The following is a 23,543-nucleotide window of genomic DNA, read 5'->3' as shown; positions in this document are numbered from 1 at the left end:
TAACAATAGATGTTTTAATTTAGTACCGTAAACAAAGAACAACATTGTGGAGTAAGAGGCAGAAGATGAAAATGGTTAAGTACAGTGATACATTTTCCTCGTGTCAAACATGTTAAAACATCAGAACAAAATGGCTCCTGTTGGCTCAGGGGTTAAAAGAAAGCAGACAGATGGTAGCAAACTAGCAGCTATATAAAAAGCAAACAAAGGCCTGGCAATAAACCGTGTTACCTTTGAGCTCACCTGTACTACACGCCTTGTGCATGATAAAGAGCTGAATATATTCAATTATCAGTCACCACTTTGAGTTCATGGAACAGCTGTTTTCATGTGTTATGCTCGTTGTGAGGAACCAGTAGCTACATGTAGAGAACTAAAAGCTGATGTTGGCTCTTATGACAAATGCAGTATTGATTGATTTTAGAGGTGACATGAACGTGTTGACGGTTGCCCTTCCGAAGCCCCGCCTCCGTTACACGCACACACCACACACATCCATGCGCACACATTCGCGCTCTGTAAATGGCTGACTTCCAGCGCCAACAGAATCTGATTGGACGCCAGTGCTCAGTGGGTGTATCCGGATGCAGATGTTTTGCAACTGTTGGGAGGGCTCTGCTTACATATTGCTACTGCTGTCACGTTGTCCGATTATATTGTGAAGGAGACCGCACATTCCTTGTAGCTTTGTTTGCCAGTGGAGGTAAATCGTCGAAAATGGCAAACGTCGACCTCACTAAACTCGGAAAGAACTTGTTAAAGAGCGGTGCAACTGGAGAGGTACGGTATACAGCTATAGTTTACCGTTTTGGTTAGAAAGCTAATTATACTCCTTTGAGCTTTCTGCAGAGTTCATAACGTCATTCGGTTGATTAGTTAGTATTTAAATATGCCCTCTTTAAATCATCAGTCACCTGCTGTTAGGTTGACTGGTTCCCCTCAGAGAATACCTGCTGTATCTAACCGACTATTACCTCACAGCATTGACATAATTGGTGTCAATCAAATGAGGCCTCAGGGAATGACACGATAATGACGATCTGATGAAACGCACGCGAATTCAGATGATGATCTTATTCTGCTCTGTGATTTGTGATTTCACAGATGAGTATATCCACCCCTTCCTTTTTATAGGCCACCTGTGCGTTGCATGTGTTGTGGCCTCACTGTGTGTCCCCTATCTCTGTGTTACAGAGTGTAGAGCTCCAGTCCCTGTGGCAGGACCAGCCGGTGGTCTTGTTCTTCCTGCGCAGGTTCGGCTGTCAGGTGTGTCGCTGGATGGCAACAGAGATCAGCAAGCTCGAGCCAGACCTGAGAGCCAGCGGCGTGGCCCTGGTGGGGGTCGGACCAGAGGAGTTTGGGCTGAAGGAGTTCATGGAAGGAGGGTTTTTCAAAGGATGTAAGCAGTACTTCCTCATCTAAGACCAACACATGGTCTGTTTTCGTATTCAAATATCTAGTAGCACCTATGAATTTCATTCTGGTCAGGTTTTTTTTTATCGTTTTTATTTCAACTTTGTTGCTAGACCCTTATTGTATATTCTAAATAGCTGCATTTAACTGTTGCAAAACCAAACTATGCAGCAGAAAAATTTAGTGTCATGACCGTTTACTTTTTCAGTCCAGATACCAATACCTGGGTTTTGGGTATCAGAAGAAATCGAGTACAGATCCAATATAAGTGTTTAATGATTAAGCTGTATGTCTCACTGTGTGGGCGAGACTAGGATCATGTTTTTTAAAGTCTAAGGCAACATGCAGGCTTGATTAAAACATTGCTTTCCTAACTTTGTAAAAAAGAAAAAAAAGATGTAATTGTAACGTATAAATGAACTGACATTTTGTTAATTAAAATAATGGTATCTGCTATTTGAGTGTATCGGGCAGATAGCCATATCGATGCATCTCTAGTCACAAGGATTCAGACACGATTATTGAGCCCATCACTTTCAACAGCCAACTGTTTTTAGGGTTGTAAATGACCATTTATCGTCTTCTTCTTTTAGCCATTTATGTTGATGAAGACAAGAAAAGCTACAAGGATTTGGGCTTCAAAAGGTGAGTACAGTAAATCCACATTCCCTTTGTGTGATAGAGGAACTGTTTAATGTGACGGTTTGCTTTAACCATGATGTGTTTTGCTTTCATTTGTCAAAGATGATCTTAACTTCAATCGGATACTTTTGATCCACCATGATTAATCGATTCGTCATTTCATAAATTTGTTTGAGCAAAAAGCCAAAAATATTTTCGTTCCAGCTGTTTTATGTAAGTGGAAGATGTTTAGCGTTTGGACTGTTGTTCAAATAAATTAAGACATTTGAGTAAATCTCCTTTTTATAAGGTTAATAGCTGTTACAGCTCATGCTAATCTCCTCTCTTTTATGAAAGATTATCTGCCTTGTGTTGATCTGTAATTGAGAAACGGTGTGTCTTCACACTCAGATACACAGCCTTGAGTTTGGTACCTGCTGCTTTGGGGAAGAAAGTACGAGATGTCGCTTCAAAGGTGTGTAGCTTCATGGTTACATCATTACTTCACGGCTCATATGTGGTCACAAGAGCAGGGGTAAATCTGTGAGACGCACTTTGACACTCTGACCTCTGACTGCCTGTTTCCTGTGCGTTTTCAGGCCAACGCTGACGGCATCAAGGGAAACTTCTCAGGAGATCTGCTCCAGAGCGGAGGCATGCTCATTGTGGACAAAGGTACAGTCCAAAAAAGGGTCTGTCTTGTGAAAGTGTATACAGGAAAAACTAATTGATGGTTCTAAACACCTTTATGAACTGGGGGATGTCAATATCTAAAAGACCTTGTAGCATTGCATTGATATGGGTGAAGTTTGTCTTGTCATGTGTATGAAGGTCTCTAAATGGTCAAAGCGATGCATCTTTGCAGCCTCTCCTCTAGAGGGCAATGCTGCATCACATCCTTGTAGTTCAAACCGCTCGCCCCCAACGACTTGAGTGCTCTCCAGGGCGGTCGACTTTCCTCACTTCTTTATTTCTCGTATCCACAAAAGTATAAATATTAAACTTTTGAATTAATTTTGCCATCCACATATATGTATGTATATATATATATATATATGTGTGTGTTGGGTACATTAGAGACAGTTATTTGTATTACTCCGTTTTCACCACCTAACCACGAGAAGGAGGTTCAGCCATGAATCTGAGACCATTTGGATCTTAACTATTAAAAGTTTTAAAATAACGCTTTGGTGAAACCAAACTGCCTTGCACAGGACTTATATATTTTGCCTTTGTTCCTCTTGTTTTTTTATCACCAGTAACACGTGGATATAAAATATGCATTCACTGTGTTGAATTGAACTGTATTCTGTGTTTTATAACCGCTTTTATGAGTCATGAGTTCACCAAAGCAAATTCATAATGGTCTTTTGATTTTATTTGACAAAGTCAGCAAGTTGCTCCCTTTGCTGATTTCCCTGAAATATATTTTCCTCTTCAAAGGTGGAGAAAAGGTCCTCGTGCACTTCATCCAGGATTCACCAGGAGACCACGTGCCTCTGGAGGATGTTTCCAAGGCTTTGGGTATCTCATCCAAAGCAAAAGCAGGACAGATTCCAGTGGTGAGACATCCCATAATCAAGAAAAGATGCACATTACTACCATGTTCCATTATTAATTTCCTCCCTCTACTGTCTTTATTTCACTTTATTTTTATTTTTATGACCTTCATATTGTGTTTACCACACTGGAATGATGCCATTTCATCAGTTTCTTCCAGCAGACTTCTTTGGTTACATCAATAGCAACACATAAATCTGAGTCGCCCTTTCAAAAACAATTTCACACTTATTACTCCATCTTCATGGTCCGTCTGTGTCATCAACCCCCCAAACCTTTTAAACTGGAATGATGATATTAGTCTTTACCTAATTGTACCAAAATGAATTGCACAAAGGTAAGGTTATAAAAAAAACAACGTATGAGTTTTGTTATTACTACCATAGTATTCTATATTTAAAAATATTTGCACATAACCCATTAGAGCCAGGTATTTTAATAATGTGTTTGGTATCTGGGATTGACAGACATAGATGTAAGCATACATGTTGTGCCTTTGGCATGTTTATAACATTATGGTGGTGGCTATGCTAAATTCTGCAACTTACTGTGGAATAGGATTTTGTGAGAAGAAAGAGTCAGCATTATCATGCCAGTGTTAACAAGTGATTGCCCCTTAAAGACTCCAACAACTACAGTGTATATGTTGCATCTATTGCAAATAGATCAGAAAATATGAACGACCATTTAAAATGTAGTCCCTGTTCTATGCCGTAAAAACAAATTAAGAGAGAAACTGTTCAGGGGTCATGGACTTATTGTCCTGTGTCCAGAGCACAACAGGTGTATGTCATCAGGGCTTTCAGCTCTCCCACGACATCAGCACATGGTATTCAACGCCCGGTCCCCGTGGTGCCGGTGCATGCATCCCACAACATCCACCATGTCTAAGCTTTTGCAGCATGAATGCAATGGCTTCCCCATGACCTGTCTGAAGACCAACGGATGTCATTGCCACAGACCCGGCACAAATGCGAGTCACGAGCTGTCTGACATGCTGGTGTGGAAGAGGCCCTGAAGGAGTTGACTCCTTTTTACCAGAGGGAAGTCAGCGGCCGATACGGATAAAACAAACTTGTTCAGTGTCGTCTTGTTCAAACCTTTCCTGTTCAAACGCCTGATGGACTTTGTTAACTTCTCTTAAATGTGCCGAGTAAACCTCACACTAGAATTCTCTGCAGAATACTCTGTATCTTAACTTTAGGACAATGATTCTGAGGCCCCATAAACATCTGGCGACTGTGGGTCATTGGTTAGCAGGGCCGTCTTTCAATCAGGGGGTTGGTGGTTCAATCCCCGTCCTAGTTGATGTGTCCTTGAGCAAGACACTTAACCCTGAATTGACCCCTGTAGCTGCGTCTATGATTGTTGTCGCTTTGGATAAAAGCGTCAGCTAAATGAAATGTAAAGTAATAATCTAACATCGAGCCAATAACTGGAGTGCTCCTGCCTCAATTAAATATGAAGCAATGGTCAAAGGAGAGAGGATGTACAGATTGTATAAACCCCAAAGGCAATTCTTTATTTTATTTGTGATATTAGGCTATATAAATCAGACTGACTTGACTTTTCCTACCTTCTCTTGCAGTGCAATGATGACGTTTGTACACGGTGACGACAACTGCACATCATACCACATGAATATCTACACATCTGGCAGCTAAATTTGAAGTGCCAGGGAAAATGCAACTGTGATTTTAAAACTACTGCCAATATTCATAATTGCTTGTAATTTATTTGTGACTGCCTTGTATGGAATTGTATTATCTACAGTGAAAGCTGTATTCCTCATCATTAATGTTTAATTGTATGTGATTTTTTGTAAGTGAATTAATATTGTATTTTTATGAATTTGCAGTGTATTGCAATCACTTTATAAAATTAATGATTTATAATATATATCAATTATAATATAAGTTAAAACACTTTTTTTTTTGTCATGATCTTTCATGCAGATATTAGCAGAGCTTCAATAAACACGAGGTCTCTAACTTGATGACGGGTAGGGACCATATGAAAGATCAATTGTTAATGACATTAATAATGACAAACTCTCGTGGCTCCATCACAAGACCAGTGTCTTTACTCGCCTCCAGCATGTTTACTTTATATCCTCTGCTGTGTTGACTCCATCAATGTGTTGACCTGAGACTTCAACCTAGAATAACGGGATTTGGTTTCCTCCAGTGTTGCAACTTTTTGAGATAATTAGAAACATGTTTTTGTTTTAGTGATAATGATGCTGTCCCCTCAAAGCCACACACTTTGTTGAACTGTATAACAATTCTGCAGTTAAACTAAAGACACATTTTTACAAATGTCAAAGTGATCTTTACGAGCCATCATAACTCAACATGCATCCTATCAGAAATATATTGCTGAAAAAGCTAGCTTCATATTGTGTGTGTGCTGACAGGGTCACATGTGTTGATAATAACTGTACTAAGTATGATTGAGGACTGTGTGACTGCATAGATACAGATGAACTTAATGCTTTTGAGTGCTTTTAGGGGTTCACAGTATCACAAATGCATGAATAGAATATATAAAAAACTAAAATATCAAGAAGCATTACAAAAAACACTGACCGGATGACAATTCATTTAGGTTTTATATAAATATGTTAAATAAAAATGAGAAAGTAGAGACTTGAGAGAGTATAGCATTTGAGACACTTTAATGCAATCTAGATAATTACATAGCAGCCAACATCAACATTTTTAACGTCTACATTTTTGCAAAGCAACAATCATAGTTCATAAATATTTATGTAGATAAATAAAACTCTTTTGATGGGTATATAGATTAAACATGTTCAAATATAACAATAATGTATTTGTACTTGGCTGGTAATTTGAAAACAACACAAGTTCACCATGTACGTAAATGTGAAGCAAGAACTAAGGGAAGACGTGTACGCTTCCTTTCTTACCTAATTTGAAATCCTTTATATGAAAATACTGCAGTACAGAACATCAAGTATCAACAATAACACATTGTATCTAATGTACCCTTTAATGTTCAGTCACCATTTTTTAACAGTTTTACTCCTTTTAGGATAACGAGATAAAAATAAGGAGTCTAAGCTGTTGCCCTTCAAACCCAGGACCAATCCGTACCGTACGATTTATAATTTTACCGTTTGACATTTGGAGTGAGAAGCTTTCTTTCTGGAGGAGAGTGAGATGAGAAGACTGACACCACTCTCGATTGTTTTGACTGCTAAAAATAAGACTGCAGCCAGCAGCCGGTTAGCTTAGCTTAGCACTGAGGCTGGAAACAGGGAAACAGCTATCCTGATTCAGTGCACTGGAAACTAAATCAACCTGTTTAGTCTGTAAGTATTCAACTTAAATTAGTCCAGCATATAAGGCAAATTCTTCTTTTTAGTTTGGCTTTGGTTCAAATTGATCGATATACAATTGAGATGCAACATATTAAAGAAATAGTTCACCCCAAACTAGTATAAGTGGATAATGTCTCTTCTCCAGGCTCGTTATGGCCCAAGATAAAGTTTTATAAAAAAATAAAATAATTAAACATTCTCTAAAATTTGTGATTTTAATACCAGGAAATATATATATATTTTTGTAAATGTTTGACCCCTCTCCCCTGGCTCCCTAATTGTGTATTTAACCTACAATGGCTCTATTATGCCATCGTTTTAAGAGGAGAGCAGCATTTGGGAGGTGGTTGTATAAACACTTTGTATTGTTTGGGGAGGAACAGTTTATGTTACCGGAAGGCAGATTTTTGTTATTGTTGAAGAGAACCAGACCTGTATGGAGCCAAGACAGTGACTTTCATTTTGGCATTGAAATGTTGTATTGGCACAAAAAAGAAATACTGATATTTCAAAAGTATCCAATCGTTAAATACATATTGAACACACTTGTAGATTTTGTGACCATGGCTTTTCATTGATTGTCTTCTAATTGTTTTTCTTTATCTTCTTCGTCTTCTTTTGCGCTGACAGTTTCTTGTCAATGTTTACTTTGACTGGCGTTATGATGGTTCTCAATGCAATGCTTCTAAGTATTTCAATGCCACCATTTACTTTTTTTTCATTCAGTTTGTTTTTTGTCAATGCCAAAATCTAAAGTTTCTGTTCTGGTTCTTCACGTGGTTTGTTACTGAAAAGCAAATATATTTTTCCCATTGAGAAAAGCCTTCAGCATCATTCTTTGCTGCTATTCCAATAACGACATATTCTCCCGTTCTAATGTAACTGATGCTATTGCAGCATCTAGGTTAACATCTTTAGGAGACGGCGTTGTTGTTGAGAATGAACAGTTGCCTCTCTGTCGTCTCGCCGCGCCCAGAGCGGCCAGTAGACACAGATTGGTCCTTGTTCTGGCTTCCCGAACACAAGCGCGTTACTTGAAGCCTGGCAAGTTGGATTTTTATGTGATATATGATCCCGCAATTTGCACATCACAATTACATTGCAAGAATCCAGCTGCCTTGTAGAGACCGTGTTTCTAGTTGTTTTGCTAAGCTAATATAACCATCTGCTGTCTCTAGCTTCATCAAATAAAAAAAGAAGCAGACATGAGAGTGGTATACATTTTCTCATCTAAATGCTTTACTCTCAAAATGTCACGCTTTAAGATGGCGTCACACAATCACCACTTACATTCTGAGTCAAACTAAAAACTATTTTCTGCTGACAACATCTGCCAATATGCAAAAACTGCGAGACAGACTTTCATATACAGTAAAGCTTCAATATACACATTCAATTCAGCGGCCTCTGTTGAGACCTAAAAGTCGTGTTTACCAAGGCATCCTGAATGTGACGGATGACAAGCAAACATCCAGAACTGGATTTGTGTGTGTGTGTGTGTGTGTGTGTGTGTTTTTCGGGCTGTGTTTATAGGCTCTCTTCAGCACAAAAACGGTGTCTTCCTGCCGCCAGTGCCTCTCTCATGAGTTCTGCTCGGCTTTGATTCTCCTGTCATTACTTGTTAATAAAGGTAGAAAATAACAGTCCTGGCCCTGGCCATCTCTTTAATGACAAGCCCCATACTTCAGTGTGTGTCTGCCCGTGGGCTCGTGGCTCGACTGCAGCGGTCACCACGCTTCAGCACACTGCACTTCATCCTTTAATCTTACACAGCACTGATCAATGCGACATCAGAGGACAAAGCACTTCATCTGCTGCCTGTTCATGTGTGAGTGTGTATGGGAGGGTCTTCTTCTCCCTTCGCATGTAATTGGCTTTACCAGAGGCTAAAAGTCTTGTTATCACGGTGTGTTTGTGTCTCTTTTCTCAGGAGATTGTGTAGTGAAGGAAATAATAGTTTGTCTACACATCGATCACCATGTCGACTGAAATGTAAACTTACATATATGATACAAGCAGATAGTGTAATATTCTATAAAGTAGGGAAATGCCATTGTAATCTAACAAATGACACGTTAGGAGTTTTTTATGACAAAATCTGGTAAAAGGTTGAATGTGTGGAAGCAGAAAAAAGAGAGCGAACGAGCTCAAACACACAACACCGAACCGACTGTTTAACCAAACCTGTATCTAAACTTGGCACTAACTATTAATGCAATAATGTGATATACATTGTTTGTTTTTATCATTATCACATCCCCAACACGTGTTTTCTCACAAGCTAAAAAAATCAGCAGGCCACCAGTATTTTTCAAAACATCTGGAATATGGTTTCTCATCGGAAAGCTTTCATGACATACGTATACATTTCTGCAGTGAGTACTGAGCAACAATCATTTGCAGGACATGAAAAAGAAACATAGAAAAAAGATGATCCTCCAAAAAGTACTTAATAGCTTTGTACATTTTTTTGTGTACAAATGTTGAAAGCCGCAGCTTTCTTAGAATGTTAATTCATGGTTGAAGCTGCAAAGATTTAACAGTCTTAAAGTCTTTAGGTAATTTGTTTCGTGTAACAGTAAATGAACAAACTCTTAGAGTGTGACTAATTCTATTGTAGCTCTACTTCGACAAAGCCCAGAGCTTCCATTTATTTCATACTCTTCAGTCAGAGTTAGATTTGTTCACTATTGTTTCTTCTGAAGTGACAGACTGTCTGGAAAACAATACATCAGAGGAAAGACAACAAAGGCAGCTCTTTGCCAAATAATACTTGATAAATCACAAAGATCTGCACGAGAGATTTCTTTAAAGATTAATTCAAGAAAGGCAGGCCAAGCATTTAAAGCCAGCCGTAAAAGCTTCAACCTTTTTTTCTCAAGGTCTCCGTTTTCCATGTAGCCTTTTTATTCATGTACCCACTCATCGTCTGCCGTGGGACAAAGCAAAAAACAGAACAAGTGATCTACTCATCCAGAGACAACACTTCAAATTTGAGGAGATACTTTAGCAAGTTTATTCTATGTATTCTAAATGTATATGGGCTTCAAGTTTTGAAACTAGGACGTAGTCCAGGATGACATCCATTGTGACAACATCACATCCTCAAATGAATTGGAAATAAGCAGCATGTCTCTGCGGGTTTAAGGAGCACAACTTGTTCTTTTGATATGAGTTGAACAAGTCAAGAAATACATTTCTCGATTGTAAAACTTTCTACCAGACACGACACTTCCGCTCGGGGTTCATTTGACTGCCCTTTTGGCATTGAAAAGCTTCTGAGAAGGCTTCGAAGTTCTGGAGAGATCCAAGCACCCTAAAGACCAAAGAAAAACAAAGCATTGTGGTCAAAGCTTCATGAGTTATGAATGCCAGAGGTCCAGCTTCAAAGTCCTTTAATCAGGGATCAGCAAATGCACCTGCTGCTTATAATACTAAATTTAGCTGTGTTTCCATGCACACGTCAAATGATCGGCACACATGGAGAGGGAGACAGACGCAACATTATACGTCAAGTCCAATGGTCACTCTCTTTTGAGTTCTGTATTTAGTCTCCACCAACTCATGACACACATATCAGTATTTCAGCGGCTGAATGCTCCACTATGTTCTGCAGCTTGTTACTTCCTGTGTCTGGCTGCCGTTTGGTGCTGAGCAGGTTGAGTATAAAAACTAATTTTGGACATTTTACAGACATATATATTATAAATGTGGGACTGTGGGTCAGTGGTTAGCAGGTCCGTCTTTCAATCCGGGGAATGGTGGTGGTTGGCGGTTCAATCCCTGGCCTATTCAATGTGTCCTTGAGCAAGACACTTAACTCTGTATTGCTCCCTGTAACTGTCTACGGTGTATGATTGTAAGTTGCTTTCGATAAAAGCGTCAGCTAAATGACATGACACACACACATATATATACAGGACTGTCTCATAAAATTAGAATATTGTGATGAAGTTCTTTATTTTCTGTAATGCAATTAAAAAAACAAAAATGTCATGCATTCTGGATTCATTACAAATCAACTGAAATATTGCAAGCCTTTTATTCTGATTTATTGCTGATTATGGCTTACAGTTTAAGAAAACTCAAATATCCTATCTCTAAATATTAGAATATCATGAAAAAGTATACTAGTAGGGTATTAAACAAATCACTTGAATTGTCTAATTAACTCGAAACACCTGCAAGGGTTTCCTGAGCCTTGACAAACACTCAGCTGTTATAAATCTTTTTTTTTACTTGGTCTGAGGAAATATTCAAATTTTATGAGATAGGATTTTAGAGTTTTCTTAAGCTGTAAGCCATAATCAGCAATATTAAAAGAATAAAAGGCTTGCAATATTTCAGTTGATTTGTAATGAATCCAGAATGCATGACATTTTTGTTTTTTTAATTGCATTACAGAAAATAAAGAACTTTATCACAATATTCTAATTTTCTGAGACAGTCCTGTATATATATATTCCAAAACCGCTCATCCTATTCAAGGTGCTGATCCCAGCTGACATTGGGTACACCGAGGCACATATAGAGACATTTACTCTCACATTCACACCTCTGGACAATTTAGAGCTTCCAATTAAGCTGAGCTGGGAGGAAGCCGGAGGGTTCAGAATGGGTTCCCTCTGGGATCGAGGTGAACTGCTAGCCACTCCACCACCGTGCAGCCCGACTTATATATGAACATGCTGAAGCTCACCTGTACTCCAAGGGACTGTGCGAGTCAGTCTTGATGGACTGGCTGGCATACTCAGGCCGATAAGCACCACACCACACCTGGAAAAGTGACAACATGAGTGGAGAGCAACAAACATCCACTTCAAATGAAATCAGCGTCTGCTGAAATAGCTCAATACACATTCCCTCATTATTCTTACTTACTTGGGCAAAGTTAAGAAAGAAAAGTTGCTTGTGATTCATGTCTAGACCAGGTAGATGAGGCTCCTCCCCCTCCGTCTCCACCCACTTTAGATAAGCCTATGAACACACACAAACACATCAGACACTTAACATGTTGGACTTCTGGAAGAGTAACATGTGGTTTTGCGCAACATCCAACCTTATATGCTTGACGAACGCCTCCATTGTCTGCAATATTCTCCCCCAAAGTGCTGATTCCACTGACCTGCAGCCACACAGACGAAGCCATGAACACAAACACCGACATGAAGACACTCATTCTGGTGGTCACTTAATACATGGGTCACATTGTCTGGGATTATATGTCACTGGGTACTTACGTTTTGTCCACCCGCTAGCTTCCAGTTGAAGTTGCCATATTGTTGCACCATGCACTGGGACTGCTCTTTAAAATGCTCAGCAGAGTAATTACTCCACCAGTTTAGCATATTACCATCCATGTCAAAATTACGCCCTGTGAGGAAACATAACACATGAGGTAAAAGACTATTTGACAAAGATGATGCATCTAAAAAGCAGTAAGTTGTGTCGGTTGAAATAACAGTTGATTTTAAACAGCTAAAAATAACCACGGTGAATCATTCATGTCTCACCGTTGTCATCAAATCCGTGTGTGATCTCATGTCCGATGACCATTCCTATTCCACCAAAGTTAAGGGCCTGGTGCTGATGTTTACTGAAGAAAGGCGGCTGCAGGATTCCTGCTGGGAACACTGGACAAACAACACAAACAACTGGAGTGAGAACACAATAAGCACTGTCACAGCAAACAGGGTGACACTGAGGTGTCACTGTTTTATCCTCAACAACATCCTCAGAGGAAGCTCTTACCGATCTGGTTTCTGTTGGGTGAGTAGAATGCATTCACCACAGCAGCACCAATGATCCACCTGAGGAGTGATTGGTTTATTATTGATAAAAGAGCATGAAATTGCATTTTTTATTGGAAGACACGATGTTGTAAAATCCATAAGCAGAGCATATTTTCCACCATAAAATATTTAGACCTTCATTTTTCGCTACTCTTTGGGGTTTATTTGATGAAGACACAGAGAACCTTTCTGTTGTTACTGTAAGACATTCAATGCACCATTTTTGAAAATAATGTTATGTTTTGGTTGAGAAAAAAGATATCTTGGATGACTGTAATTCATCCACCTCATTTGAGAGAGGGGGTTTTATGTCATGAGATTTCCCGGAGAGCATTGATAGATAGATGGATAGATAGATAGATAGATAGATAGATAGATTGATTGATTGGACTGTCAGATGTATCAACAGCTTACAAGTCAGGGTCAACTGGTTCTCGGAGCTTCTTCAGACTCTTGTGTGCTTCAGACTTGAGGTTCTCGAGAATGTTTTCAAAGTAGTGCTCTTCACTAAAATTCAGCTGGAATGAGACATTGGAAAACAGTCTGTAATCAGTGATATATTTGAGTTTACTTCTAGCGTGACCTGGAAACAGACCCAGCTCTTACTTACATGCGTGTACTCCTGGTCGAGCTTCTGGTTGCTCTCCTGCAGAATATGATCTGGATAGCCAATATGCTCCTTGATTGCCATGGCCTACACCACGTGCAGAACAATAATCATGAATCATATGGAACATCTAGAGATACATCCTTATTTTCTCCGCGTGGCCGTCTACTTTACCTTCTCTCTTGCCTTCTCCTTTGAGGGAGAGTCCATCCAACTCAACTCCTCCAGTGTTTCCACATACGCTTTCTGGATCTTACCGATAAGGTCGCTGACCTGAGAACAGTGTAATCATGATCCCATTCAGAAACACAATGTCATCGCTATCCGTTCCCAGACAACACAATGCCTTTTGTGAACAAATACATTTAGGTCACCCACGTAATGAATGAGCAGAAACATGCATTTAATGTTAGAAAAGTGCACTTAATGTCAAAGAGCACAAAAGTGTTGACAATTAATATGGCAGACAAATTATTCAGAACACATTTTCTTGATTTAGTGGCACATAATGCAGGAATTTCTAACAGCAATGCAGCATGTGACAGTTACAGTCAGTATTCATAGTTTGACGTAAACTGCCTCTGTGGTGGTAACTGATTGCCGTGCTCTAAGGAAGAAGATGTTTCAGATCAGAAGAACCTACCATTTGTTTACTTTCACCAGCGAAGGTTTCACGCACATACAGAGCTCCAACTGCGTTCTCCATGCTGCTCTGGACATAACGGACACATTCTCGCCACCAAGCATCCTCCACAGTGGTCCCATAGAGAGTCTGACCATACAGGCACACACACAGACCGTCAACACTTTATCATTTTGTTTTTGAATGAGCTCATTTTAATGTGTGCTGCTCTCATATATCACGCTCGTCTCACCTTTCTGTAACGGGCTCTGGCGTCTTTGAAACGCCGACTTAAGCTATTAACTCTGTCAATGATGAGCTGCCAGGTGAGGTAGTTCTGCATAGTTCTGCGAACATAAATGTTTTTTGTATAAGTGTTGTGCTGAATTGTAGCTATTCTGTGATTATTATTCATGGTCTCCTGTCTGCATAACTCTCTCGGACTGACCTGACACTGTGTTTGGAGAGAATGTTGTTCATCTTCTCAAGGTAAGGGGAGCTGTAAACCACCACCTCCTCCTCTTGCTGCACCTCTACGGACACACTGGACAGCACGCCTTGAATAAATTGTGTCCAGTTAAAACCCTGGAAAACAAAAGGAAGGAGACAAGTATCATGTTAAATAAGGCTGTAGTTTGTGCCATTATAGAATCAACTACCTCTTTTTAACAAAATACAAGAAGGAACCAAGTCAAAGGTAGAGCTAACCAATGCCTTTATTTTTTCACTTTTTATTTTATTGATATTGATGCATCTTGAACACTGGGGGGTGTATATTATACTGTGTAACATGTCTGCTTCTTAAACCTAAAACAATTGTAAACATAATTCAAAATGCTACTTTTTCCCCCCTGTTTTCTGATATTTCTGTTAATGCCAGACTATGAATACTTGTCTCTGTTTTAATAAAGGCTGGTGAACTTCAAAAATATGACCAACAACAATGGTCTGAGAGTCTGACGTTGTATTATCATAAAAATATGAGACAGTTAATGTGCGTTTGGTCAATGACAATTTGACAGAGCCTTCTAGTGGCACCTTGAATTACCATCTGTAAAAAATTAAGAATAACCAGTGGCCTGATTGCACTTCATGTAACACACAAGAAATAAGTGAAATGCCACAAACATTAAAGCTGAAAGTGCTCTGAAGCTCTTCGAGTGTCGTCTTGTAGTAGAGAACAGTGACATCTTGGCGCTCCTCTGCTGGTGATGTGGCCTGTCCAGCATCAGGAAGAAAGAAGCCTTCTATAAACTCATGCTTGGTTAAATATATTCACATGTTGCTCTCCTTTCATCAGCATTGTCTCATTCTCCATGCCCCTCTTGCCCGACACGGACAAAAGACACGGTTACAAGCTTGGCTGATCTCGTGTCCACACTAAATGTAGCCCAGTTCGTTCATTTACTGGAAGCAGAGAGGAGGTACCCATTTTTCAATTTTCATTTGTCAATATTAATTATCCTGTTGTGACCTCGAACTCACATTGGCGATGTCTGTCTCCAGCTCCAGCACTTGCATCATTTCCTCCCACACGCGGTCATCATCCTGAGTCAAGTTCCTGTCCTCTCGGGTTATCTTCGCGATAGAAACCATGAAATGTAGATACGCCTCTCGAACCTACGGGTCAATCACAAGCTAGTTCATTGTCTTTCCTCAACAAAAAAAGTAAGGTTTTGTTTGAACAATAGGGGTTAATGGAATGAAATTTGTAACACTCAAATAATATTTTCCAAAAATGAACAGTTTACTAAGGATAATCCAGAGAGTAATAAAACCAGGGATGATCAAGATGTGACTGTGGACAGTTTCTTTTATACAAAGTAGTTTCAAAGCAACATTTTGTAAAGCGAAGTATCCGTTGAGTTTATCAAGGAGGCCGATTGTTCTCTAACGAAACCTCCCTTCATTAATTACGCTGTTGAGGATATCTCAAAACCATGACAAATAAAACCAGTCAGAAAATATGTTCTTTTGTGATTTGGTCAAACGGATCGTTGAAGGCCTCACCTTTTTGTAGTTTCCATCATTGAAGTAATAGTCTCTGGATGGCATTCCAAGTCCTGGTTGGTCAATCTAGTCAAATCAACCAAGAATAGTGATTAAGCATTTTGGTTTGTTGAAACAGTTTTATTAAGGAACATATATGACACTATGCTATATTTTTCGTTGTGTGAATAAGGCCCATGAAATGAGCAAAAACAAAAATGACAGAGTTCACAAGGAAGAAGTATGTGACTAGGTAAAGCCTGAGTCTAAAAACCTTTGAAAACACATCAATGAGCCACCACCATGTTGCACTGGATGTTCCTTCATTGCCATGAACAAGGTCCCTGTAGTTTATACAGAGTGCATCCTGTATACCCAGAATTAAAAATGTACATGTTCAGTATAATGAATGGGTGTGAGCTGACTGCCGCAGGGAGGGAAGTCTGACTGTATAATGACATTATGGCTGTTCTTTGTTCTTTGTGATCTTACATAAATGATGTGGCGCCGAGAGTCTCGGTCGTCCGTCCACACGTACATGTCCAGCAGAACCTTCTTGTGGAAACGAGCAGTAAGCTTTGCCAGCGTATCCTCAAGGCTCCATGCTTCCTCTGCAAGTGCACACAAATAATGGCTCTTAAATCAAACAGTCATCTTGCTGTAAAGAATTATTCAATGTTGCGGGATGCAAAAAATCCGGCTCCCTCTCTGCCTCGGCCGCCCATTTAACTGGGCTCTCTGTGTACATCTGTCTGTGCAGATGCAGCAATATGTGGTTCATTATGTTTGAGCCCCCGTCCGTGATTACATTTAACTAAAGTGGCAAGAGTCAGGAGCTTGGGGAAGAGCTGCGTGGACTATTTAAAGCATCCTTCACGGTCCTGACTGAGGACCAGCTCCTCTTCCCACTCAACACACTCCTGAACTCCACACATGACTGTTCAGGCCGGCCGGCCACTTGAGCCCGCCAACGAAGCTCACATTCAGCAGTTCTGTGCAAATATAGCTGGACAAGTTCTGCGTGAGCACATGTTATTGAGTAGGAACATCAGTGCTTGTTTGTGTGGATGTGTTGCGCGGGCATGTTTGTACAAAACAAGCTGCAGACGTGGATCAGAGTGTGTTTCTACCTGTAGTGGCGTTCCAGGCATCTGACGCCACCGGCCAGTCTCCGATACTCTCGATGAGCTTCAGGAGCGGCTGGGCGTCACGCTGCTCTATGAGGCCTGGAGGTGAAAAAACATAACTTGTAAAACGAAACAATACTGTTGTCTACTCACTCTGTCAGAGACACAACACGCCTCAATGGGATTGATTGATGCTTCTTTTAACTTAGCAGTTAACAAAAACAACCCCACCACAAGAATACACTTTACATCTTAACTTTTGAACCAACATGGACAAAAAGTCTTAAGAGAACAATGTTAACATCTACATTCGCTTAACAACTCAAAATAGAAAAGAAAACTAAAGCAGGATTGTTTTGACTGTTAATTGAATTTTAGGAGGCACTTCAGTCCTCTCTGGTAAAGCTTCAGTTGGCAACATCAGACTTAGAGCAAATACTGTCACTACTGCTCGCATCTTATAAAAGACAAGTGATTTGTCTGGAAGGCAGAAGCAGTCACCTCATTTAACCCTTGTGTTGCCTTAGGGTCATTTTGACCCGAATCAATATTACACCCTCCCCCCGCCTTAGGATTAATTTGACCCCATTCAATGTTTAATGTCGGTATTCTTTCGGTAGTCAACAAACAAACATAAAGTGCCTCACACTTAAACTTGGAAAACAATATTAATTCTAATAATTTTCTGGAGGTTTTTATTGCTGGCATCAAATTGAACCCAAAGGGTAAAATATGTTAGTAAATATAAAGGTAACAGGAGGGTGAAACATTGAATCGGGTCAAAATGACCCATAGGCGGGGGGAGGGTGTAATATTGATTCGGGTCAAAATGACCCTAAGGCAACACAAGGGTTAAGAGTAGACTAAAGACTTTCTTCTTCGATCACACATAGTTAGTCCTGAATCAGGTTTGCCCTGCATTTCTGTAACTTTGTAATGCTTCCTTCTGTAAACATGACATTGATTGCATCTGTCCATCCAGGGAGAAGGATCCTTCTCTGTTGCTCTCTTGAAGGTTTCTTCCCTTTTTTCTCTGTGAAAGGGTTTTTTCTATTTCTTGGGAATTTGTCCTCATCCGATGTGAAGTCAAAGGTCAGGGATGTCGTATGTGTACAGATTGTAAAGCCCTCTGAGGCAAATTTGTAATTTATGATAATGGTCTATACAAAATAGACTGAGTTGAATTGCAAATTTAGCATTTTTGCAAAAAAGTAACTTAAATGCATTCATCCTTTTTAATTAATCCATTAATCCATGTTGATACACCTCCTTACTGCTGCTTTAGTTGAATACATTTTATAATTAGTGATGAATCTCATATAATAAAATATGTAATATTGATTACCATTCAACGTTCCTGCTTTGGCCAGTATGATCTTGAATCAGGTATTAAATTGCATTTTATATGGAATTAAAAATAGCTTCGATTTATCTTGTTGGTCGAGGAAACAAAAAAGCCTCAAACACAAACTGTTTATGTTTAAGAGAAGAGAATCTTACTCTCATTCATGCAGGAGTTGTAAAGGACTTTGGCCTTCTTGATGGCATTTCTGTCCTGTTCATTCTCTGTCTCAAGAACACCTGCAACAACAAAACACAAGCGGACATGTCATCTCTGAATGAAGCCCACGCATAGCTCTGAATGCTCCAGCCCACTGACCACCAAAGATCAGACCCCGCTGACCTTTGAGCACAATCTCCAGCTTGTCCCTCAAAATGTCAAAGACGCTGTGGCGGGAGCTCGTCTCTGGGATAACGTGTCTCTCCAGCCAACCCCCGCAAGCATACTGGTAAAAATTAGCACAAGGCTCCACAGAATTATCCATGTTCCGCAGGAGCCGAGCAGCTTTTAAGTATCAAGATAAGAGGGGGGAGAAGGAGAGGGAGAGAGAGAGAGAGAGAGAGAGAGAGACACCATTACGAAGATCCACATTTGGTCAACTTTTCTCTGCAGCGATGAAGGGGGGGGGGGGGCACAGCAGGGTGAGCGAAGAAAAAACAGTTCCCTCACCTGCAGTAACACAGTCTGCAGTTGTGCACACACTGTTGAGGTTGTTGCGTAACAGCTGGCCTGGAAAAAATTAGTGTCAACAATCATGAGGAAGCGTGCAGTTTATGTGACAAACCAAGTAAAACAAAATAAGGTCCTTCTAAATAGTCTCGATCAATGGTCTAGTGTCTGTGTGTGTGTGTGTGTGTGTGTGTGTGTGTGTGTGTGTGTGTGTGTGACAGGCAATGTCTGTGTCAGCAGTGACTTTGTTCTGTTACTTTAGCGTGGCACTACTGAACTGGCATTGAAGGGAATTACAGTATTACAGAGACTATCAGAGGTGCAGGCTCCAATATGACACGTGTTGACCCACTTATCACTCCACGCTCCACGTGTTCAGTTTCCAAGCTGAAAGCGACCGACACTCACCTTCAATTGTTGAGCTCCTCGACACACTCTTCTTGTTAGATTGTTCTGAAATGGATGGAAAAAAACATATTTTTAGGACGACTTTATTCTAAATTATAATGTCATTAAAACAAGAGAAACTAAATCTCTACACAAGAAAACAAAGGAACTATCCTACCGAAAAATACTGAACAAAAGAGAGCCTGCAGTAGCGGTTTCCTACTTGTTTCTGGAAAAGATATGATATCATTACGCTTATTTAGCTCATTTTGGTTAATGACATTACCGTTAACAGATGACACATGAACATCAGCATATTGCATAACGCAATGCCACGGTCATATCTGAAAGCATTTCTAGGGTCAGCATCATTTCCTGTGTCAATGTCAGCTTGCAGTTACACACGAAACAGAGCAGAGAGACACTGCTGTAATATCTGGATCTCTCCACATCGAGCCTGACAGAGCCATTACCTTTCACAACCGATGTGTAGAGAACTACCAGCCCGGCCAAGGCACAGCTGACCAACAGCAGCAGGACGGACAGACCGATTTCTGCAAAAGTCCAACGACGCTTTCCTGGTTTACTTGATTTCTCCATGATATCCATTTGACTTTCGGATTTGCCCATATTCCTCCTCACTGACGGCTCTGAGGGAAAGACACCGTTTGAGTGTGGGATGGTCCAGGCACAGAGCTGTGTGTGTGTGTGTGTGTGTGTAGGTGTGTGTGTGTGTGTGTGTGTGTGTGGGCTGTGCATTGATCCATCAGTAAACTGCAGCTGACCGGCAGTGAGCGAGCTTCAACTGCTGAACACCGACAATAACTTCACTGAAAGCAGTTGTGAAACTGTTCTGGGCTCGTTGCACAAAACCAGTGTCACTCTACGTGTTATTATTTTCTTAAGTATGTTAATTGGATTGGCTTTTCATTACTAGTTTTCTAGCCTGTTGATTAAACAAACTGTCCGTTAGTCATTTATTTCTCACCTTTAAAGATAATGACAGCTTTAATAAAAACTACATTCCCTCTAATGTATTTATTTTACTTTTCCATTGTCTTCCTTAGCTTTACTTTGCTGCTCAGGATGCCTTCCGCCATTGGTTCCCAACCTGGGGGTCCAACATTATTTAAAGGTTAACATTGATGTGATACAAATTGTATAATTACTTGTGCCTTTGTCATGTCAAATATTGGATACATTTAGCTCCTCATGTTGTCTCAAAATCCTTGAAATTAAACAATTTATGAAAAAAACCACTGCTCACATATCATGGTGAGCAGTGTTTTATCACGTATATTAGTCTCGTATATTATCTCACTGAGGCAAAAAAATATTTTTAGAACAACAAGAAGACCTGTGGCAATATCATTTTTTTTAATATGAACTATTACTGTCCATTTTGTAAAGATAGTTGAGTAGCTGTCTTTAACTTTTTTTATATAAGTTAACAAAGTATTTGTTAAATCCCTCATTCAGTTAATTTAGGACATTGTTTCTCACTTTATCATTGAGCTCCATCTGTTGTTTATATAGATAAAGAGTTGTTCTGTATATTTAATGTGACATTTCCTCTGTAAACTATTTGGGGGACAGTAAATTAACCATTAAACCTACTTTCACTGACTATTGTTTAAAACATTTGCTCCGCACCACACGCACACACATACCAGGCCTCTAGCCATGAGCCTACTCCAAGAGAGCTAATTTGTATGCACAATAATTATGTATGTGTGAACACAATATTCCAAATGAGCATTTGTGCAGGGAACAAAATGACAATCACCCGTGGCTTTCAGCGGCATTGCTTCGCATCTATTCACTCTGCAGCACCTGTTTCTCCATAACCAGCCCCATTGCCCTATCATTAAAGCCTGACAGGGGCCGGGCTGTAAATCAGAGGTTCACACTGCTGTGCCCCATTAGCTCTTCCTGATGAATACTCATGGGCACATATCTGGCACTGCAGTGATGAAGAGCAGGCAGGGGCTTGTTAGAGGCTTCACTGACATCCTCAGCATCAGACTGCACAGAAACTGTCTCTGAGGCCAAATCCTGTTCAACTGCATTAAAGTCAGGCCTCTGGTGGAGAGCAGAGCAATAATGTGCAGTCTACTGTGTCAATACAAAATGACTTGTCCAATAGGAAGACCTATTCACATCCTTAAATGTCCTCAGATTTAAACTGCAGCATTTCTGTTTAATTCCTCCCTGTTTTAGAAATATCCATTTCTAATAATATTCATAAGCAACTATAACCCTGTGCATATAATGTCCATGCCCTCTATCCATTTTAAGAGGCGACGATAAAAACATTAAAAAAAGAAAAAGACACAAACATCCCAGACCCGATAAGGATGGTGCTGGATCAAAGAACTGTTCAAGAAAATGTTAAACAGCATTATATTACTTCTCACTGGAGTCATTTGGAGTGCAGATCTATTTGTTTCCAGTCCACTTTAATACAGTAAAACATGAACAATAATAATATATCATAATATTTAAAGCATTGATGACATCATTATGATTATTATCATTATTATTGGTGTATCAATAATGCACTAACACTACTAATAATTGTGTCTTGGTGTTAGTTGAAGGAGATTACAACACATATAGAATACAAAAAATTACAAACTCAAATATAGCATTTCCTGCTTCTTTAGCACTGTCCTTTACAGTTTTATTCTTTCATGTGTTATTTTTGTATCTGATCATTTGTATATTTTTTTTGTAAAGAACTTTGTCACATTTTTACAAACATAATGTATAAATAAAGTATTATAATTATTATTATGAACTCAACTTTAAAGCTCTGTAGCTTTAATAGGATTACACAACAACACACACACACACATATATATATATATATATACACATACAGAAATGTGTTAGAGGTGAAGTGACAGTATACAGACAGTTGTATGAAGCCAGAGAAAATATTGGTTTCAAATTCACAAATTGACTCTTAACTTGGGGAACCAACATCTGTAGAAGATCATAAGAACACAGCCTATATATCTTTTATGCATGCATACAGACAGTTGGAAAGGTTTACATAATAAACACAATCTAACTCTCTATCAACATTGAAAGGAGCATCAATGCAAAAAAGATACTGATCCAATCAGTGACACTGAAGGATTCTGTGTTCAAAATGTGGTTGTCCGTGCACTGAGAAGCTGAATATGTCTCAAGCCAAGGAAGGAAAGCACATTATATGAAGCATGACACAATGCATTGTATACAGGGCAGAGGTTCAGTGTGTCAAAATGAAACCCATTTTCTGAACGCGAGACCAATCTGTACTAAAAGTTCTCCTGGTCTTAAACACATTGAGATTACATTCAGTGACTGGTACTGTTCTCTAAACGTACTGCTCCAAACAAAACAGGGATTAACCCGCAGGTCAGACTGCCAACACACTTTCTGTTATTCAGGGCAATTTCAGGTGGCTAACTTTAACCACCTTCACGTTGCAAACAGGAATGTGATCTAAAGGCTCCAGAGTCTTACCGTTGTGTCTGGATGGTAGAAGTCCCTGAGCCGTTGCCCCCCACAGCGCGCTAATATCTGAAACACCCCTGCTGAGCATCCACTCAGAGCTGGTGTGGAGAGAAATGAGTCTGTGCTGCGGGTTGAAGGAGACGTTATCCAGCTCAGTGTGCTGCTCAGGGAATGAGTGAGGCAGCAGAGACCGAGGGAGAGCAAGATATGGAAGGAGGGAGGGAGGGAGGGAGAGGCGGAGAGGCAGATGGGAGGTGATAGCTACTGGATTGTTTTTCGATAACATTAGATGTTTGGGTTGTGTGTGTTATGTGGGGTTGAGGTGGATTATGATTCTTGCTGAAGTGTCAACATGATGTGTGCCAGTGAGCATCAATTCTTCTTTTTCTACCTGTGGCATCTCCAAAGCTGCTGGGAGGAAAGAAAATTCAAGAATCTTGCAGAGAGATAAGAAAAACATGTTCTTAAAGCACTCTGTAGACAGATACTAGTAACAGATTCCCTAATCCTTTTCTGCTGTATTTATAATCCCTGCAGCCATAAAAAAAAGTGTGGAGGTAT

General features: G+C 39.8%; 2 protein-coding genes across 2 annotated transcripts; one reads left to right on the top strand and one right to left on the bottom strand.

Annotated features, from left to right (window-relative positions):
* The first annotated feature begins 624 nt into the window (after nt 1-624).
* Nucleotides 625-5,522, top strand: prxl2b (peroxiredoxin like 2B). Its single transcript, XM_056438015.1, has 7 exons — nt 625-780; nt 1,195-1,399; nt 2,007-2,058; nt 2,446-2,509; nt 2,634-2,709; nt 3,478-3,596; nt 5,183-5,522. The coding sequence occupies exons 1-7, from the start codon at nt 718-720 to the stop codon at nt 5,207-5,209; spliced, it is 606 nt and encodes a 201-aa protein (XP_056293990.1). The 5' UTR covers nt 625-717; the 3' UTR covers nt 5,210-5,522.
* Nucleotides 5,523-6,254: 732 nt separating this feature from the next.
* On the bottom strand, nt 6,255-23,094 carry mmel1 (membrane metallo-endopeptidase-like 1). Its single transcript, XM_056438014.1, has 24 exons — nt 22,992-23,094; nt 19,949-20,125; nt 19,497-19,541; nt 19,089-19,148; nt 18,762-18,923; nt 18,578-18,658; nt 17,081-17,176; nt 16,443-16,561; nt 15,972-16,037; nt 15,447-15,581; nt 15,090-15,179; nt 14,410-14,546; nt 14,215-14,308; nt 13,983-14,111; nt 13,514-13,612; nt 13,343-13,426; nt 13,147-13,250; nt 12,692-12,750; nt 12,454-12,573; nt 12,181-12,314; nt 12,000-12,065; nt 11,822-11,917; nt 11,640-11,716; nt 6,255-10,256 (listed from the first exon to the last, which is right to left on the bottom strand). The coding sequence occupies exons 1-24, from the start codon at nt 23,068-23,070 to the stop codon at nt 10,157-10,159; spliced, it is 2,409 nt and encodes an 802-aa protein (XP_056293989.1). The 5' UTR covers nt 23,071-23,094; the 3' UTR covers nt 6,255-10,156.
* Between the last annotated feature and the right edge of the window lie 449 nt (nt 23,095-23,543).

The sequence above is a fragment of the Pseudoliparis swirei genome, chromosome 18, assembly GCF_029220125.1.
Source record: "Pseudoliparis swirei isolate HS2019 ecotype Mariana Trench chromosome 18, NWPU_hadal_v1, whole genome shotgun sequence".
Lineage (NCBI taxonomy): Eukaryota > Metazoa > Chordata > Actinopteri > Perciformes > Liparidae > Pseudoliparis > Pseudoliparis swirei.
This window is presented reverse-complemented; position numbering and strand designations above follow the sequence as displayed.

Bases quoted from the DNA above. Each gene is read 5' to 3' on its own strand.
- prxl2b (XM_056438015.1), top strand. From the start codon at position 718: ATGGCAAACGTCGACCTCACTAAACTCGGAAAGAACTTGTTAAAGAGC. The intron at 2,510-2,633 runs GTGTGTAGCTTC...GTGCGTTTTCAG, and splicing joins TACGAGATGTCGCTTCAAAG to GCCAACGCTGACGGCATCAA. The intron at 2,710-3,477 runs GTACAGTCCAAA...TCCTCTTCAAAG, and splicing joins CATGCTCATTGTGGACAAAG to GTGGAGAAAAGGTCCTCGTG.
- mmel1 (XM_056438014.1), bottom strand. From the start codon at position 23,070: ATGCTCAGCAGGGGTGTTTCAGATATTAGCGCGCTGTGGGGGGCAACG. The intron at 20,126-22,991 runs GTAAGACTCTGG...TCTTTCCCTCAG, and splicing joins TCTACCATCCAGACACAACG to AGCCGTCAGTGAGGAGGAAT. The intron at 12,066-12,180 runs GTAAGTACCCAG...GTGTGGCTGCAG, and splicing joins AGCTAGCGGGTGGACAAAAC to GTCAGTGGAATCAGCACTTT.